This window comes from Leptodactylus fuscus, chromosome 4 (assembly GCF_031893055.1).
Source record: "Leptodactylus fuscus isolate aLepFus1 chromosome 4, aLepFus1.hap2, whole genome shotgun sequence".
Taxonomy (NCBI): Eukaryota; Metazoa; Chordata; class Amphibia; order Anura; family Leptodactylidae; genus Leptodactylus; species Leptodactylus fuscus.
This window is the reverse complement of record NC_134268.1, coordinates 133,433,722-133,454,242: the sequence shown is the minus strand read 5'-3', so window position 1 is coordinate 133,454,242 and position 20,521 is coordinate 133,433,722. Positions and strand designations below refer to the sequence as shown.

The 20,521-nt window shown below is 45.5% G+C and overlaps 1 protein-coding gene across 1 annotated transcript in view; it reads right to left on the bottom strand.

The window, feature by feature from the left end:
- The window catches only part of LOC142200617 (uncharacterized), a 109,596-nt gene that overhangs the window by 63,420 nt on the left and 25,655 nt on the right, over window positions 1–20,521 (bottom strand). The window contains exons 8-11 of the mRNA XM_075271093.1: window positions 14,227–14,253; window positions 12,780–12,806; window positions 12,653–12,697; window positions 3,695–3,748 (exon numbers count right to left, since the gene is read on the bottom strand). Of these exons, the coding sequence (XP_075127194.1) occupies window positions 3,695–3,748; window positions 12,653–12,697; window positions 12,780–12,806; window positions 14,227–14,253 (153 nt within the window). The remainder of the gene's footprint in view (window positions 1–3,694; window positions 3,749–12,652; window positions 12,698–12,779; window positions 12,807–14,226; window positions 14,254–20,521) is intronic.

Sequence of the window (20,521 nt, the reverse complement as noted above, 5' to 3'; positions counted from 1 at the left end):
ATCAGTTGCCTCCGGCCTGCTGTTCAGTAGAAATGCCAGTTTTTACTGGTATGCAAATGAGTTATCTGGCAGCACTGGAGGCAGGCCCCAGCACTCAAACAGCACTGGGGGCATCCCCAATGCAGCGAGAGAACTTTCTCCAGCGCCGCCTCCATCTTTGTCAGCAGCGTCTTCTTCTGGTGCAGGTTTCCGACTTCTAGACCTCGGGCCTTGGGCACAGCAGACTGAGCATGCCCACAGGTCACATGAAAATGGCCGCTTACACAGTACTTTAAGCGACCATTTTCACTGGTTGAAACCTGCACTGGAAGAAGACGAAGAAGACAATGCTGATGAAGATGGAGGTGGCGCTGGAGAGCGTTCTCTCACAGCATTCGGGGATGCTCCCAGTGCTGTTTGAGGGCTGAGGCCTGCCCCCAGTGCTGCGAGAGAACTCATTTGCATACTGGTAAAAACTGGTATTTCTACCAAATGGCGGGCTGGAGATGACTGATAAAGGTAGGAGACGAATAGCCTTTCTTTAGGCTATTCCGACTTGTTAACTAGAAAAAAAAAAGTATTTTAATAGTAGAATCCCTTTAAAATGTCCTACTATCATCGGCTGTGAAAAATATTTGGTTACCTGTACAACTGGATTAAAGTATGATAGTGGATGATATTCTGAATTCCTAGCCTTCCATGTTTCTAAGGGTAAGTGAACACTGAGTGTTTTGGTGCTGATTTTGACGCTGAATCCGCCTCCAAAAAAAAGCTTCCTAATAGAACTCTATTGGGAGGCTTTTTTTGGACACTGATTTTGAGGCGGATTCAACGTCAAAATAGGTGGAAAAAACTCTGTGTGCATTGACCCTAAAACTTCTACTTTCCTCTCTAAGACGAAGGTTCCACATTGTGGAAACACAGTTTTTTTGTTGCAGATTTTTTTTGCGTTTTGAGCCAAAGCAAGGTGTAGATTGAGCAGAAGGTAGAAGTATACAGTCCCATGCAAAAGTTTGGACACCCTTGGTCAAAATAACTGATATTGTGAACAGTAAAGCACGTGGAAGATAAAGTGATCTACGAAAAGATGATACACTCCCAATTTTTTTTTTGGAAAAAAAAATAATTTTCATATTTAACATTTTCAAAATAACAAAAAATGAAAATGGTCTGATGCAAAAGTTTGGACACCCTGCATGTATAATACCGAACAGTACCCATTTTGTCAAGTATCATAGCTTGTAAGCAGCCAAGAATCTTTCAATTCTTGTTTGAGGGATTTTCATCTATTCTTCCTTGGAAAAGTCTTTCAGTTCTGTGAGATTCTTGGGCCATCTTTCATGCGCTGCTCTTTTGAAATCTAGCCACAGATTTTCAATGATTTTCAGATCAGGGTACGGTGAGGGCCATGGTAAAACCTTCAGCTTGTGCCTTTTTAGGTTGTCTATCACATCTGTTTAGGATCATTAACCATTTGTATAAGCCATTCTCTTTTCAATTTCAGTTGTTTGTTTTTTTTAACAGATACTGTTATGTTTGCTTCAAGAATTTGCTGAAATTTCAATAAATTCATTCCTCCCTCCACCCATGAAATGTTCCCCATGTCATTGGCTGCAACACAACCCTAAAGTATGATTGATCCACCCCTAAGGTTAATGGTTGGAGACAGGGGTGTGAAGATCATGGTCGCTGGGAGTGCGACTGGGCCCAACAAGGTACAATGCCCGTGGTCAGCTGGAGATGGCCAGAGTATAATAATAGCCCCGTAACAGAGGGGCACTGTTGGGAGCATATAATACTGTGAAGGGGGTGCTGTGGGAGGGGGGAGCCCGGACACAAGTTTGAACCCAGGCCCACAAGACAGTTGTTACACCACTGGTTGGAGAAGTGTTCTCTTCCTGAAATTCTGTGCCCCCTTTTTTTTTTTCTAAGCATATCTTTGATCTTTGTGGCCAAAAAGGTCTATTTTAACCTCATTGGTCCATGGGACTTGTTTCCAAAATGCATCAGGCTTGTTTAGATGTTATTTTGCAAACTTCTGATGCTTGTGGTTAGAAAGCAGGAGAGGTTTTCTTCTAATGATTCTTCCATAAAGACCATATTTGCGCTCAGGTATTGCTGTGCAGTAGAACAATGTACCACAACTACAGAGTCTGCTAAATGTTCCTGAAGATCTTTTGCAGTCAAGTGGGGGATCTGATTTGCTACACGGGCGAACCTACGAGTAGCTGTCTCTTAAATTTTTCTTGGTCTTCCAGACCTCAATTTGACCTCCACTGTTCTTGGTAACTGCCATTTCTTAAGTACATTTGCAACTAAGGAAAGGGCAACTTGAAAACACTTTGCAATTTTCTTACAGCCTTCTCCTGCTTTGAGGGCCTCCAGCATTTTCATTTTCAGAGTGTTAGGCAGCTTCTTCCATGGCTGCTATTTTTTTGCACAAGGTTAGAGGAGGCTGGGTATTTATAAAGGTTGTAAAATTTGTATCACTTGGCCTTTCCTAACCATGATAGTGAACAAGCCATAACCCTAACTGGCTAATGAAGGTCTGAGACCTTGGTCAAAGTTATCCGAGCACACAAATCTACAAGGATTCCCAAACTTTTGCAAGGTATTCCTTTCCCTTTTTCAAACATAAAATTTCCTTTTTTACTAAAATTGTACTCAAACATAATAATACACTGATATGTCTTAAAATTATAGACAAGTGTGTTTAATCTTTAATTTTATGCTTTTTAAAGATCATTTAATCTTCAACTTGTTTAACTGTTCTAATTTTGACCAGGGGTGTCCAAACTTTTGCTATTCCAATTCAGATGGAGAGCAATAAACTTAATATATCATTCAGGAAACCATAGTAAAAATCACAACAGTCTTACCATTTGAAGGGTACAAAGTCATAATAGGGAGTCACCAGAGCAGCCCTTGCAGATCTCACCCTAGTGTACTCTAAGAAGGCTGGCCCTAACCCCCAAATTAGCTCCTGCTCTTATAAGGGAAGTCCCAGACCAGCCCTGTGTATAGGCTTGTGTCCCTATACAGATTTCATCCTGGGGCTATATGGGACTCCTCAGAGGATCACTAGTTTTACTTAAATGATAGGGCAAGATATTGTTAATAATACATGCAGAGAACTATGATTAGAAACATAAAATAAGATAAGGAGCTTAAATATCTAGATATCTGTGATATTTATAGAAAACTACCAAAATATCTGTGTGATTATGTCACAGGGTCCTGTGAGAGTGGGTGCTCAGCGTTCTTACCTGATGGTGCCATGCAGCATCTACACACATTTTTTTGGGGAACAGTCTAATACCTTATATTACAGCTAAGTGGCACCGACATAGCTGCTCTCAGCAACTGTAGGGTTCAATAGGGTGAGATCTACAGGGGCTGCTCTGGTGACTCCATCTTATGCATGTATATCCTTCAAATGGTTTATACTATTGTTTCTTTAATGATATATTGAGTTTATACTTGATTGTATGAAGTTCATGAGATCCTTGCACATTTTTATTATATTATTTTTCAATAATTTTCAGCTGGTATTATTTACATTTAAAGCAAATTAATACCCACTAATCATGTCAGTACACTGTATATTATTATTGAAGTATTTTGTGTACAATATAATAACACAGTATATATTTTACAGATATTGTTATATATAGACAATTTATAACAAGATTTTCAGAGGCAATAATATTCAAACCTGAACTCCAACTCTTCCTTTACATCCTGTTGCACCCATTCGACCAGGTTTCCCCTATAGATGAAAATGGCAAAATTTTACACATAATGCTCCATATAAATTTTCAATGAATCCATACAAAAGCAAAAGTAATCATTAATTCACACAATAATTTAAAGCAGAAGCTTTATGAGAACATTAACCTCTTCAAGACCAAGCCTAAAGGTACCTAGATGACCAGGCCTCATTTTTCAAATCTGACGTGTCACTTTATGCAGTAATAACTTTGAGACGCTTTAACTTATACAAGTGATTTTGAGACTGTTTTCTCATGACACATTGTACTTCATGTTAGTGGTAAATATTGATCAATATTTTTATATTTATTTAGAAAAAAATAGGAAATTTGTTGGAAATTTTGAAGAAAAAAAAAATCGCAATTTTCAAAATGTGAAATGCTCATATCACACAAATACATGAATAAGTATTATCTACTAGAGATGAGCGAACAGTGTTCTATCGAACACATGTTCGATCGGATATCAGGGTGTTCGCCATGTTCGAATCGAATCGAACACCACGTGGTAAAGTGCGCCAAAATTCGATTCCCCTCCCACCTTCCCTGGCGCCTTTTTTGCACCAATAACAGCGCAGGGGAGGTGGGACAGGAACTACGACACTGGGGGCATTGAAAAAAATTGGAAAAAGTCATTGGCTGCCGAAATCAGGTGACCTCCATTTTAGACGAATAGTGGATTTCAAATCCGGGTCATATGAGAATGTGAACTTTGTGACTATGAGACAGGGATAGCTGTACAGGCAGGGATAGCTAGGGATAACCTTTATTTAGGGGGGAATGTTATTAAAAATAACTTTTTGGGGCTCTATCGGGTGTGTAATTGTGATTTTTGTGAGATAAACTTTTTCCCATAGGGATGCATTGGCCAGCACTGATTGGCCGAATTCCGTACTCTGGCCAATCAGTGCTGGCCAATGCATTCTATTAGCTTGATGAAGCAGAGTGTGCACAAGGGTTCAAGCGCACCCTCGGCTCTGATGTAGCAGAGCCGAGGCTGCACAAGGGTTCAAGCGCACCCTCGGCTCTGATGTAGGAGAGCCGAGGGTGCACTTGAACCCTTGTGCACCCTCAGCTCTGCTACATCAGAGCCGAGGGTGCGCTTGAACCCTTGTGCACACTCTGCTTCATCAAGCTAATAGAATGCATTGGCCAGCGCTGATTGGCCAATGTATTCTATTAGCCTGATGAAGTAGAGCTGAATGTGTGTGCTAAGCACACACATTCAGCTCTACTTCATCGGGCTAATAGAATGCATTGGCCAGCGCTGATTGGCCAGAGTACGGAACTCGACCAATCAGCGCTGGCTCTGCTGGAGGAGGCGGAGTCTAAGATCGCTCCACACCAGTCTCCATTCAGGTCCGACCTTAGACTCCGCCTCCTCCGGCAGAGCCAGCGCTGATTGGCCGAAGGCTGGCCAATGCATTCCTATGCGAATGCAGAGACTTAGCAGTGCTGAGTCAGTTTTGCTCAACTACACATCTGATGCACACTCGGCACTGCTACATCAGATGTAGCAATCTGATGTAGCAGAGCCGAGGGTGCACTAGAACCCCTGTGCAAACTCAGTTCACGCTAATAGAATGCATTGGCCAGCGCTGATTGGCCAATGCATTCTATTAGCCCGATGAAGTAGAGCTGAATGTGTGTGCTAAGCACACACATTCAGCACTGCTTCATCACGCCAATACAATGCATTAGCCAGTGCTGATTGGCCAGAGTACGGAATTCGGCCAATCAGCGCTGGCTCTGCTGGAGGAGGCAGAGTCTAAGGTCGGACCTGAATGGAGACTGGTGTGGAGCGATCTTAGACTCCGCCTCCTCCAGCAGAGCCAGCGCTGATTGGTCGAGTTCCGTACTCTGGCCAATCAGCGCTGGCCAATGCATTCTATTAGCCCGATGAAGTAGAGCTGAATGTGTGTGCTTAGCACACACATTCAGCTCTACTTCATCAGGCTAATAGAATACATTGGCCAATCAGCGCTGGCCAATGCATTCTATTAGCTTGATGAAGCAGAGTGTGCACAAGGGTTCAAGCGCACCCTCGGCTCTGATGTAGCAGAGCTGAGGGTGCACAAGGGTTCAAGTGCACCCTCGGCTCTCCTACATCAGAGCCGAGGGTGCGCTTGAACCCTTGTGCAGCCTCGGCTCTGCTACATCAGAGCCGAGGGTGCGCTTGAACCCTTCTGCACACTCTGCTTCATCAAGCTAATAGAATGCATTGGCCAGCACTGATTGGCCAGAGTACGGAATTCGGCCAATCAGCGCTGGCCAATGCATTCTATTAGCCCGATGAAGTAGAGCTGAATGTGTGTGCTAAGCACACACATTCAGCACTGCTTCATCACGCCAATACAATGCATTAGCCAGTGCTGATTGGCCAGAGTACGGAATTCGGCCAATCAGCGCTGGCTCTGCTGGAGGAGGCGGAGTCTAAGATCGCTCCACACCAGTCTCCATTCAGGTCCGACCTTAGACTCCGCCTCCTCCAGCAGAGCCAGCGCTGATTGGCCGAATTCCGTACTCTGGCCAATCAGCACTGGCTAATGCATTGTATTGGCGCGATGAAGCAGTGCTGAATGAGTGTGCTTAGCACACACATTCAGCTCTACTTCATCGGGCTAATAGAATGCATTGGCCAATCAGCGCTGGCCAATGCATTCTATTAGCGTGAACTGAGTTTGCACAGGGGTTCTAGTGCACCCTCGGCTCTGCTACATCAGATTGCTACATCTGATGTAGCAGTGCCGAGTGTGCATCAGATGTGTAGTTGAGCAAAACTGACTCAGCACTGCTAAGTCTGCATTCGCATAGGAATGCATTGGCCAGCCTTCGGCCAATCAGCGCTGGCTCTGCCGGAGGAGGCGGAGTCTAAGGTCGGACCTGAATGGAGACTGGTGTGGAGCGATCTTAGACTCCGCCTCCTCCAGCAGAGCCAGCGCTGATTGGCCGAATTCCGTACTCTGGCCAATCAGCACTGGCTAATGCATTGTATTGGCTTGATGAAGCAGTGCTGAATGTGTGTGCTTAGCACACACATTCAGCTCTACTTCATCGGGCTAATAGAATGCATTGGCCAGCGCTGATTGGCCGAATTCCGTACTCTGGCCAATCAGCACTGGCTAATGCATTGTATTGGCGTGATGAAGCAGTGCTGAATGTGTGTGCTTAGCACACACATTCAGCTCTACTTCATCGGGCTAATAGAATGCATTGGCCAATCAGCGCTGGCCAATGCATTCTATTAGCGTGAACTGAGTTTGCACAGGGGTTCTAGTGCACCCTCGGCTCTGCTACATCAGATTGCTACATCTGATGTAGCAGTGCCGAGTGTGCATCAGATGTGTAGTTGAGCAAAACTGACTCAGCACTGCTAAGTCTGCATTCGCATAGGAATGCATTGGCCAGCCTTCGGCCAATCAGCGCTGGCTCTGCCGGAGGAGGCGGAGTCTAAGGTCGGACCTGAATGGAGACTGGTGTGGAGCGATCTTAGACTCCGCCTCCTCCAGCAGAGCCAGCGCTGATTGGTCGAGTTCCGTACTCTGGCCAATCAGCACTGGCCAATGCATTTCTATGGGGAAAAGTTAGCTTGCGAAAATCGCAAACTGACAGGGATTTCCATGAAATAAAGTGACTTTTATGCCCCCAGACATGCTTCCCCTGCTGTCCCAGTGTCATTCCAGGGTGTTGGTATCATTTCCTGGGGTGTCATAGTGGACTTGGTGACCCTCCAGACACGAATTTGGGTTTCCCCCTTAACGAGTTTATGTTCCCCATAGACTATAATGGGGTTCGAAACCCATTCGAACACTCGAACAGTGAGCGGCTGTTCGAATCGAATTTCGAACCTCGAACATTTTAGTGTTCGCTCATCTCTATTATCTACCATATATCTGCTTTATATTGGCATCATCTTTTAATTGTCCTTTAATGTATTTTGGACATTATAAAGCTTACAACTGTAACAGTGATTTTCCAGATTTATAACAAAATTTCCCATTAGATTTTTTTAGTACCCCTTCAGTTCTGACAGAGATTATAAAGGCCTTTAAGCATGTCACAGAAATTAAAACAATATGGAGGTGAAATGTAAACATCTCATTTCTTTCAATCAAACATTCATTTAGCCCTAAAATAAACACATTCACAAAGGGTTAAAGGAGAAAATGCCTCTGACAAATTGTTGTGCAATTTCTCCCAAGCACATAAATACCCCACATGTGGGTGTAAACTGATTTTTGGGCACACGGCAGCGCATGGAAGGGAAGGAGTGACACTGAGGGTTTGAAAAGCAGATTTTGCTGGAATAGTTTTTGGTGCCATGTCTCATCTGTAGAGCCCCTAAAGTACCAAAACAATAGAAACCCCCAAAAAGTGACCCCATTTTGGAAACTACACCCCTCACAGAATTCATCAAGAGGTACATTGAGCATTTTGAGCCTGCAGCCTTTTCACAGTGTAAATGAAAGATTAATAGAATGGCACTTTTTTACCAAATTTTTCCGTTTCACAAGGTGTTAAAGGAGATCAACGCACCCCACATTTTGTTAAACAATTGCTCATGAACGTGGCAATACCCTGTATGTGGTTATAATGTACTCTATGGGTACATGGTTGGGCTTGGAATGGAAAGAGCACTATTTGGCTTTTGGAGGACAGATTTCACTGGTTAGATTTCCGGTGCCATGTCGCATTAAAAGGGTCCCTAGAGTACCAATACAATGGGAGCTTTCAAAAGTAACGCCGTTTTGGAAACTGCACCCCTCACAGAACATATCAAGGAATGTAATGAGTAGTTTGACCCTACAGCTTTTTCACAGATTATATTAACATTGGGACATGAAAATGAAAAATTTGTTTTTTTTCAATAAACCGTCAATTTAGTCCAAATTTTTTTTAGTTTTACAAGAGGATAAATGAAAAAAAGCCCCTCAAAGTTTGTTACACAATTTCTCCTGAACGCAGCATTAACCCATATGTAATCATAATCTGCTGTATGGGTACATGGAGGGGCTCTAAATGGGAAGAGTGCATTTTGGTTTTGGAGAGCAAATTTTGCTGGAATAGTTTTCGCATTTGCAGAGCCCCCAAAAGAACCAATACAATGGACCCCCCCCCCAAAAAAAAGACTCCATTTTAGAAACTACACCCCTTAAGGAATTTATCAAGGGGTATTATCATTTTGAGCCTAAGTGTGATTCCCAAAAATTTATGTACAATGTGAAAATGTAAATTTTGAAAGAAATATGCCATTTTGGTGCCCAATACGTTGCACCCACTTTACGTCATAAGAGACCTGCGCTCCTAAAACTATTAAGGGGCTATCCCGGGTAGAAAGAAGTTATATATATGGATTTAAACTGCTGCTTGGGCATACAGCAGGGCTCAGAAGGGAAGGAGCACTGCACTTTTTAGCTTTTGGTGTACAGATTTGGAGGGGTTTCCTGACGCCATGTTGTTTTTGCAGAGCCCTGCAGGTGCAAGTAATTTGAAATTCCCCAAGTGACCCCATTTTGTACGGGAAATTTTAGAGTCTCTACAAATGTCACATGGTGTCCAAAAACCAACAATCTAAATCAGCTGTCTAAAAGCACATATTGCTCCTTCCCTTCTGCACCCTGCTGTGTGCCAAAGCAGCAGTTTATACCCTCATGTATGACACTGGTGTACCCAGGATAACGTACTTAATGTCATATGTGGGTAAAAAAGGCTCTTTGGGCACAGAAGGGAAGGAACGCCATTTTGGTTTTTGGATCACAGATTCAGATGTTTGGTATCTGGTTGCCCATGTCGTGTTTGCAGAGCCTCTAAAGTACCAGTAAAGTGGAATCCCTTAGAGAATGACCCCATTTTAAAAACTGCACCCCTCAAAGAACTTATTAGGGGGTGTATTGGGCAATAGTATCCTAAACGTGACTGCACAGCGGATGGTGAATAGTAGATATGTAAGTTTTGTGGAGTACATTGGGAACACCAAATTCCCTACTATATCCCCAATAGCTCCTATGTTTGAGGAGAGGTCACTCTGGGGGGCAGTTCTGGTTTATTTTCCCTCATAAGCTCTAAATCTGATTTGTACCCCAATATTCGCTCGCACAGCTTATACATTACCTTCCTGCCGCAGCCAGTTGTGTTTTAATGATTTGGTGATTTGGGGGGTTTTGTCTTCACATTGTACAAGCTATAATTTTTTTTAAACATTTTTCTGTTGATGTGGCCGCATGAGGGCTTGATGTTTGCAGTATTTTGTAATAACATTTTTAGGTGTTTTTAACATATTGACTAACTTTTATTAACTCTTTCTTGGTGGATTAAAAAAAATCCCTATCAATTCCTGGTATTGTGTTTTACCTTTAATTTTGTTTTCTGCACGGCATACAGCATAAGTAACATTAACTTTATTCTGCAGGTCGGTACGATTATGGTGATACCTCATTTATATTGTTTTTTATGTGTTACTAGTTTTGCAGAACAAAAATCCATTTGGGGAAATAAATCAATTATTTTTGAACCACCATCTTCTGAGAGGCGTAACATTTTTATTTTTTAGTTGACAGAATTGGTTGATAGCTTATCTTTTTGCCGGACAACCTGTGCTTTGTATTGGTACTGTTTTGGGGTACATGTGACTTTTTGATCACTTTTTTTTTACAATATTTTTTAAAGGTGAGATGGCGAAAAATCATTACTTTTGCTGTTTTTTTTCCTGATATTCACTGTGTAGGTTAAATATTGTTTCAGTTTTATTGTACAGGTTGTTATGGACACGTTGATATCAAATATGTATTGTTTTTATTAATATTTTGTTTTATTTTATATAATGAATTTTTTTTTTATAAGAAAAGGGAATTTTGGGGTTTTTTTTACACCATATTTTTTAACTTTTTATTTACTTTTTTATTTGTCCCTTAAGGACACTAGAACCAGCAATCAGAGAGGATCACTGGTTCTATGCTATAGACTTACAATACAGTGTATTGCAGTCTATGGAGGAAGCCAGCTGATCATTACCCTGCAGGATCAAGCAGGTAGTGGGGGCTCTTTGCAGCCTGGGGTCACTGGCCAGACCCCAGGCTTCAGAAGATACTTATAGGCACCCCCCGATCTCGCAACGGGGGGTGCCCAGGGGAACCTTTAAACATCACTTGAAATATCACCGCCGGCATCTAAGGGGTTTAAACCTCCGCTCGGAGCTCGAGCGGAGTATATAGAGCACAGTGTTAGCTATCAGATATAGCTAACACTTGCTCCTGATGCCGCCCGTAGGATCATCTAACCTGTGGGCGGCATCTCATGTCAGGGAAATTTTGTTACTCCAACAAATGTTCCCTGACATGACCGCTACATGATCGGGACCTGAATCTATCAGGTCCTGATCATGTCTCCGTGGACCCCAGCAGCTAATAGGGTCCACAGAGCTCCTGACCCTTGGGGAGACCAGCTCCCCATTTTAGAAGGGTCATTTAATTAACGTCGGCACGGCATAGAGCCCAAGCCGTGCCAATGTTAATTTACAGAGACTGGTCGGAAAGCTGTTAAACAGAAAAAAATAGACAATTCCCAGAGAAGCTTTTGTGTTGTATACTTCCTTGGCCAATTAGCAGCTGAAGAGGCCTATATAAGACAACTCCTTTCTGACACAGGCATTGACTAATTAGTTTGCTTCCTAGTTTGGCTCTCCACCTTGTCTGTGTATACTTGTTTGCTTACTGACGTCTGGCTCATTCCCTATTTACTTCTGGATTCTGCTATGACGTGACCATTTGGACTTGTGACCCTTAGCTTATTTCCCAGATACTGCTTTTGTCTACTGATTCTTTATATTACATTTTCTCCTGATTTTGGCCTGTGCTTGTACGATTTCTCTTGTCTCCACGCCACTGTGTATGTTTTAATGGATTTTGTTTTGGTTTCTGTGATGGTACATTTATTATAGGTATATCTCTTTGGTGACAATTCCGATACCCAGATTTAGCTCAATTCCAGCTTGCCTCGTGGTCAGGTCTGGTGAAGGTGTCTGAGGATTGGCTCACAGAAATGTGCTAGTTTTACATATATGTTTCTACTGCTCACAGTTATCAGCCAATCTCCTGCTATTGCTTAAATAAAACCATAACTGATTAGTCGGCCCATAATCACTATATATTAATATAGAACATATTCAGACTCTGGTGGATCAGATGCAAGGTATTTCTCAGCTGCTTCAAGATTTAGCAAAGAAGGTTCACGAATAAGAGGTATCCCAGACGAATGGCTTGCTGCTCACAGTTATCAGCCAATCTCCTGTTATTGCTTTTATTGTGGCCATGCATAAAAACATAACATGTTAACGTTGCTGCATCTGTATTTAATTTTTTCATAAAATTTTTAACATTGTAAGATATACATTTCTATTGTTCATTCTACGTTAGATATATCCTTATCCTACAAAACCCAATTAAGAATAGAGGGGAGAAGAAAGTGTGGGGGGCAGCAGGGTAGCTGTAGTACAAGGGGGTTTCAAAGAGAACAGGAAGCAGAGGGATCTAAGAAAATAAGAATAAGGGAGGAGAGGGAGTACTGTTAAGGGAGTCATGAAGAAAGGGGAGCAAAGGCGGATTGGAAATCAGCTGAGTAATAGAAATTGTCTCGGAGCCATGTTTGTGGGTGAATTTTATCATCACTGTTTAATTCAGCAAGCAGGCTTTCAGCAACATGCTAATTTTAGCTGCGGAATCGCAAGTGTTTAATATATTGAATAGGGGAATTTAAAAAAAACAAACAGATAATGCAACAAAAACTAAATAAAAAAGCTGCATACAAAATGCAACACGTTTTCACACAGCGTTCCTGCAGCATTTTTTTTCGCTGTGTTGCTGCATGGAGCATTAGTCTTAGTGTATTTATAAGTTAATTTATCCTACCTTCTCCCCTATGGTACCATTGTATCCAGGTTTTCCAGGGTCCCCCTTTTTGGAAAAGAAGTAAACAAAATTATCATTGGTTAACTTTATCTGTTTACGGATGTTATAATAGTATACAGTAGCTTACCTTCAATCCTGGCTCTCCATATTGCCCCTGTCAATTATATAAACTGTTAGTAAGGTGTTTGAAATAGTAAATATTAAAGGGAGTCTACCCCTCCCCCAAGCAATTTCAACTGCTGCCACCTCCTTACAGAGCACATTACAGTGATAAACAGCACATCCTTGTTATGTTACTTATGTTACTATTAGAGATGAGCGAGTAGTACTCGATCGAGTAGGTATTCGATCAAATACTACGGTATTCGAAATACTCGTACTCGATCGAGTACCACTCGCTATTCGAATGTAAAAGTTCGATGCAGAATCAGCATTGATTGGCCGAATGCTATACAGTCGTCCAATCAACGCTGGTTCTTCTCCTACCTTTAGAAGTCTTCTCCATGCAGCTTCCCCGCGGTGTCTTACGGCTCTTCATTCACTCTGCCAGGCATCGGGCCTGGGCAGAGCCGACTGCACATGGCTGCTTGTAGTGTGGGCATGCACAGTCGGCTCTGCCCAGGCCCGATGCCTGGCAGAGTGAATTCAGAGCCGGAAGATGCCGCGGGGACACTGCAAGGAGAAGACTGCTCGGAGGATCCAGCCCAACCCTAACTCGTGGACTTGGTAAGTAAGTATAATTTGATCGAACGTTGCCAACCCCTGAAACGAGCATTTTCCCCCCCATAGACTATAATAGGGTTCGATATTCGATTTGAGTAGTCGAACATTGAGGGGCTACTCGAAACGAATATCGAACCTCGAACATTTTACTGTTCACTCATCTCTAGTTACTATTGTAGATTTGGAGAAAAACAAGTTTGAAGTGGCAAATGAAGCAGTTGGTGCACTGGGAGTGGAAATCACTACTCATGATGCTCCAGTTGGATGGGTTATGGGGAGGGTCAACTCCCACTGAGAGGTGCAGTCAGGAGATAGTAGGTGTGTGAGTTACAACACTAATCAAAGTTGTTTTCCTCCAAATTTACAAAAGTGGAATGTATAACAAAGAGATGTTGTTTATCACTGTAAGGGCGGGTTCACACCTCTGCGCCCGATCACCGCTTTGTGGACTTCCGTCTTCTTCCGACAGGAGACAGAAACCCGGCAGTCAGTGTCCACCCGTGAGCGTCTGTGAATATTTTGTGGTATCCGCAGCTAAACCATTTTTTTTTTTTTTTTTTAACTGTCTGACTTTGTGTCCAGTTAGAAAAAAATAAATAAAAAAAAACAGTTTTGCCGCGGAGACCAGAAGACTATCACGATCATTTAAATGAATGGGTTTGAAAAGTGACTGCCAGTTTTCGTCTCCTGTCAAGTTTCTCGGGCAGAATATGGAAACCTGAAAGAGGAGACCAGTCGCAGGTGTGAACCCGCCCTAACATGCTCTGCAACACAGAGGTGATAGATGTTTATGCTTGAGGGAGGTAATAGACTTCTTGGAACATGATATTCAATATATACATAAAACTTACTTGTTCTCCTTTCTGTCCAGAGTAACCCTGTATGTAAAAAGGTTAAAAAAAATGACAATAATAAAAACAAAATACTACATAGAACATAATAATAGCTTTATACAGTATATAGTGCTAACCGTATACACAGCAATAATAATGCAAATGTACTTGAACTATGAATATTTTTAGAATGGAACACTATACCTAAACCAATAATAAAAAAATTTAACTAAAATGGTCATGCATGCAGTAACAAATACAATACATTATTGGGCCAGACATCCAACCAAAATATTTTTTTAGATTTCTCTTTCTTCATTGCAAAAATCTGCAACAAGCCTAGAATCCACTGCAGCATGTTTAGGACAAGCAGTTTACATCCATCTGTTTCCCCACAGACATACATGTTACTATCATTTTGACATTTTTGCTGCTTTCCATTGAGAGCTAGAAGTGGGCTAAATAGGGTCCTACAAACCCTGACAGTGTCATGCACTAAAGGGAATCTGTAGCTAGAACCCAGCCCCACAGATACAGCAATTCAGTTGATCTTAACCTAACATTGATTTCTCCTTGTGAATCAGTACATATGTTGCCATATAGGCTTTTTGTCAATATGCAAATAAGGTCTTTGGCACAAAGACATCTTTGTGGTTGCTCCAAATAGGTAAGTAGTAACTCCCAAGTTGCTGCAAAGAGCTAATTTGCATATAAACAAAATGGCAATATCTTGGCAACTGAAACATCAATTCACAAGAAAACTATTTGATGTAGGTGATCACACCTGTCTATCTGCAAGACTAGAGGGAGGTGGTGGCTTCTGGTAACAGACTTTCCCCCTACGCCCAACAGCAGCACAACTGGGGTATTCCTGCCCCTATGAGCTGTTAGGACAGGTGGAATTTTTAATTACCTAACAGCTTTTGACCTCTATAAGAGGCCGGAAGACCTGCTCCTCCCTTGTGTTTTTTTCTGTCCTGTAGGACAGGACAGGTGGTCGGGGGGGGGGGGGGGGGGGGAGGGGGGGGGGGGCAGATGTTCTGACCTCCTATAGGGGTCCACTGCTCTCCCCCACTGGTACCTGACAGCAGAAGATCTTTTTCTGGACATCCTCTTTTTTCAGCAGAGGTCCCCTTCTCCCGGCGGGGACCCTGCCGGCTCGTGCACGCTCCTGTCCGACTGGGGCACCGGGTCGGGGCTTTCCCCTAGGAACGCTAGACCTAGGAACCTTTCTCAAGTTCCTCCGGTCCGCCGTCTAACAGGGTCCGCCGCACATGCGCAGTGCGCGGGTCTCGCGGCGGACGGGAAGAGAACAACCCCTAGACACGAGCATTGCATGGTAGTTCGGGGGGGGGGGGGTCCCCCGGTCCTGGGGACCATACCTTGGGCAGATCCCCCTCCCCCTGTCTTCACCCCTCCCCTTTTTTTCATGAGATTCTGGCTCCGTTGTAGACCCTACCCCTTGGGCGGGGCTCCGGGCAAAACCCCGCCCCCTGGCCTATTTAAGTCCCCTTAGAGCTTCAGTTAGTGCTTGTCGCTCCGGTTGCAAGCACATCAGTTGGTGAAGCTCCCTGGTCAATTTCTGTGCTGGAGAACTGTCTTCATTGACTAAGGTTTGGTGGACATAGCCGGGGGGGGGGGGGGAGGGAGGTTGGAGAGTTGCATCTCTGAGTGCAGTAAGTAGTTAGTGTATCCTTTTTCTTCCTCCTCAGAATGTCTTCTTCTTCCTCCACTGTTCCGCCTAGAAGGAAGGCTACTTCCAAAAGGAAGCATCTGGCGTGTGCTTCTTGTAGAGTGCCGCTGCCTGATGACTCCCAATATCGCTTCTGTCAGGGGTGCAGGGCCCCCTCTGTTGAAACAACTCCCATGCTAGAGATGGTGTCCTGGGTGAAGGGGTACGTCTAGGACTCCATGAAAAGAATGGAAGCAGTCTCCCTGGCCAAGAGGCCACGGCTGGATTGCGAATTGTCCCTGCCGCCTCTGGAAAAGCTGCGCCTCAGGGATGTGGAGTCGTCTTCTAGTACGGAGGAGGAGAAGGAGATTTTTCCCCTGGACAAAATGTCCAGAGTATTCAAGACCCTAAGAATCAGAGACCGGGAAGGCTCTAGCCGTAGGTCTCGTACCTTCAGGCCCTCTTCGGAGATGCTCCGCCTGATGGAGGGCGAATGGAGGCACCCGGAGAGATCCTTTGCGCCATCCACACGCTTCAAGGCACTTTTTCCCGTCTCTGAGAGTCAACTAAAGGCGTGGGGTCCCCCGCCAAAGGTGGACGTCGCCGTGGCCAAGTTATCAAGGCGCTCCATCCTTCCATCAGAGGACGGCTCTGGCCTCAGGGACCCCATGGATCGCCGAGTCGAAGGATCTTTGAGGCGTGTATATTCGTCCGCCTCTGCCCAGGCCTCTTTGGGCATGGTCGCGAATGAGGTAGCAACTGGCTTACGCGCAGAACTGTCATCCCTGGCCAAGGACATTGATTCCGGCGTGGATCGTGATGATCTCCTCGCGGCAGTGTCCGACATCACGCTGTTGGTGGATCACCTGACAGAAGCTACCCATTTTCAGACCCGTCTGGCGGCTAGATCCATGGCACTGGCTACTGTGGCTCGCCGACCCCTATGGCTGAAGCCCTGGAAGGCTGACCTTACTTCCAAAAATAGCCTCTGTGGTCTCCCCTTTGAGCCCGGATGGCTGTTCGGAAGGGAGCTCGACCACATCATGGAAGGCTGGGCCGACTCTAAGAGCAAGAACCTGCCACAGCCCCTTGAAGGTCGGAGTACCTCCTTTCGAGGAAGAGGCACTCGAAGAGGCACCAGAGGCCAGCGGCGATCCGGGAAAGGAAGAGGTCGGGGCTCATCTCGTGGCCATAAGAATGCCCCCTTCTAATTCCCTCTCAGTACACCCCCCCCCTTCCTACTCCCCCCCTCCCCTGGGGTGGGCGGTCGTCTTTCCCACTATGTGGAGGCCTGGCGGCAGAATATTCGGGACCCCTGGGTCATCCAGATGATCCAGGAAGGTTATAAAATTAATTTTGTTTCCCAGCCGCCAGAGAAGATGGTAAGAACCCGCCCTCTTCAGGGCCCCAAACAACTTCATCTGGAGAGATTGATTCAGGAGTACGTGGACAAGGCCGCGCTAGAGATGGTTCCTCGCGCAGAACAAGGCACAGGCGTCTACTCTCCAGTCTTCTTGGTCCCCAAGCCATCAGGCGAGTGGCGTATGATCATCGATCTCAGGTATCTGAATCACTTCATCCGCAGGCTGCGGTTTCGCATGGAAACCATAAGGTCAGTACTACCTTTCATGCACCCTGGAGATCACTTCGTCACTCTGGACCTGAAGGACGCCTACCTCCACGTACCCATCTTTCTGGCACACCGAAAGTTCCTAAGGATTGCCGTAGACATACAGGGGAAAGAGGCGCACTTCCAGTTCGCAGCCCTCCCGTTCGGCATATCCTCCGCCCCCCACACCTTCACAAAGGTCATAGCTCCGGTCGCTGCCGCCCTGCGCCTTCAAGGCATATTCATAGTCCTGTACCTGGACGACTGGCTTCTGAAGGCTCATTCAAAGGAGGTTCTTACCACGCAGGTGCAGACTGTCGTAGCTCTACTAGACAAGCTGGGGTGGCTGGTAAACTGGCAGAAGTCAGTGATGGTGCCATCAACACGAGTTCAGTTCCTGGGACTTATTCTAGACTCTCTCAACATGACGGTCTCTCTACCCTCTCCTCGCAAAAGGAAAATTGCTCGGGCGGCACATCATTTGTCTTCCACATGGAAGGTCACCATCAGGACGGCGATGAAGGTCCTCGGATTGATGTCCGCTGCCCTAGATGCAGTTCCTTGGGCCCTATGGCATATGCGCCCTCTACAGAACGAGATCTTGAGAGTCTGGAATCACAGTCCTTCAGGTTTACAGAAGCCAATCCAGTTAACCATCAGCACCCGGCAAACCTTGCCCTGGTGGACCCATCTGCGAGATGGGAAGTCCTCGGTCCAGCCCGCCTGGACCCTGTTGACTACAGATGCCTCCCTCACAGGCTGGGGAGCTCATCTGGGGGAGACCCCGGTTCAAGGTACATGGAATCAGCGGGAGAGGACGCACTCATCCAACTGGCGCGAGCTTACCGCAGTTCATCGAGCCCTTCTGTCATTTGCACCACTTCTACGAGGGAAAGCGGTCAAAGTAAGATCAGACAATCTGACGACAGTCCACTATATCAACAAGCAGGGAGGAACCAGGTCCCCCTCGCTCATGCAAGTCACCAACCTGATCTTCTCCTGGGCAGAACGAAACCTCTCCCAGCTGGCCGCGGTACATATCCAGGGCCGCCTGAACATCCTAGCGGATCAACTCAGCAGAGGCCGGCCGACCGCAGGCGAATGGTCCCTGAACCAGGACATCTTCCACTACCTGACCAGGAGGTGGGGTCTCCCCGAGGTGGATCTGATGGCCACTCAACACAATGCCAAAGTAGAAAGGTTTTGCTCCCTGTACCGGGAAGACAACCCTTTGGCTGTGGATGCCCTGTCAATACCATGGAGGTTCGAACTGGCATACGTGTTCCCTCCCATCCCGATGATACCGAAGGTATTGGCGAAACTCAGGCAGGACCAGACTTCGGCAATAGTGATCATGCCGTTCTGGCCAAAAAGGGCATGGTTCACCGACCTTATCCTTATGAGTCGGGGGAACTACTGGAGGCTTCCACCAGTCAGGAACCTGGTGTCACTGAACAGTCGGCCGTGCCTGGGCCTAGACAAATTCAACCTCACTGCCTGGAGGCTAACCGCGCCATACGCGCAGACAGAGGATTGTCCCAGGGAGTGCTAAGTACCTTAGCCCATTCAAGAGCAGAGGCAACCAATCAGAGCTACCAAAGGATTGCCCGGATATTCCGAGATTGGTGTACAGGCAGCCACCGCGATCCAGACAGAGATGCAGTCCTAGAGTTCTTACAGAACGGCTTGGAGAGAGGACTAGCACCTGCCACCCTCAAGGTTCAAGTGTCAGCTCTATCTGCTCTCCTGGAGACACGGTTATCACAAGATCCTCTTGTCAAACAGTTCCTTAGGGGGGCTGCCAGGCTCCGCCCCCAGGTACGGCCCCCTGTCCCCAGGTGGGACCTGGCCGCGGTTCTACAAGGGCTATGTGCGCCCCCCTTCGAACCATTATCTGAAGTGGACTGGAAGTACCTGTCATTTAAAGTGACCTTTCTGTTGGCAATAACCTCCGCCAAGAGGGTTGGCGAATTGCAGGCTCTAGCAGCCTCTGAACCTTTCATAACTTTCCTTCCTGACAGAGTACAGCTAAGGTTCGTCCCAGGATTCTTGCCGAAGGTACCCACACTTCAGAACACCAATCAAGTGATCACCCTACTGGGCTTCTTTCCCTCCCCTGCCACTGAGCAGGAGGAGAAGCTACACACACTGGATCTGGTAAGAGCACTACGTATCTACCTGGATCGTACAGCACCGTTCCAAAGATCAGAGAATCTTCTGGTTAATGTGTTTGGCCACAATAGAGGCGCTAAAGCATCAAAGGTAACCCTGTCTAGATGGATCAGAGAAGCTATCAGCTGTTCCCTATGGGCTCAGAATCTTCCTGTTCCAGATTTCCTACGAGCCCATGCCACCCGATCAGTGGCGACATCATGGGCAGAGACACGGTTCCTCTCTCTAGAGCAGATATGTGCTGCAGCCTCTTGGAGTTCACAGCTGACTTTTGCCAAACACTACAGATTGGACTGGCGTACGGCCGATGCTACAGCATTTGGGCACTCCATCTTGGCATCAGCCTGCCAGGAGGTCCCGCCCTAGGGGAGATAATACTTGCTAAATCCCCAGTTGTGCTGCTGTTGGGCGTAGGGGGAAAGAAAGATTATGAATGATAATCTGTTTTCCCTTAGCCCAAACAGCAGCACAAGGCTCCCTCCCTAAGAGGTGCTATTGTACAGATTTTGTGTATGTGTGTGTAGCTCTTGGCATAGATTGCTCTATATTTCATACTTGTTACTAACACAAGGGAGGAGCAGGTCTTCCGGCCTCTTATAGAGGTCAAAAGCTGTTAGGTAATTAAAAATTCCACCTGTCCTAACAGCTCATAGGGGCAGGAATACCCCAGTTGTGCTGCTGTTTGGGCTAAGGGAAAACAGATTATCATTCATAATCTTTCTTTCTTTAGGCTGGGGCTCCACATTGCAAAAATGCAGCATTTTGGCTATGGCAGAAATGCAGTGGTAAAAAAAAATGCAGCGTTTTACATTTCCAGCAAAGTGGATAGGATTCTGGCTAATCCCAACCACATATTGCAA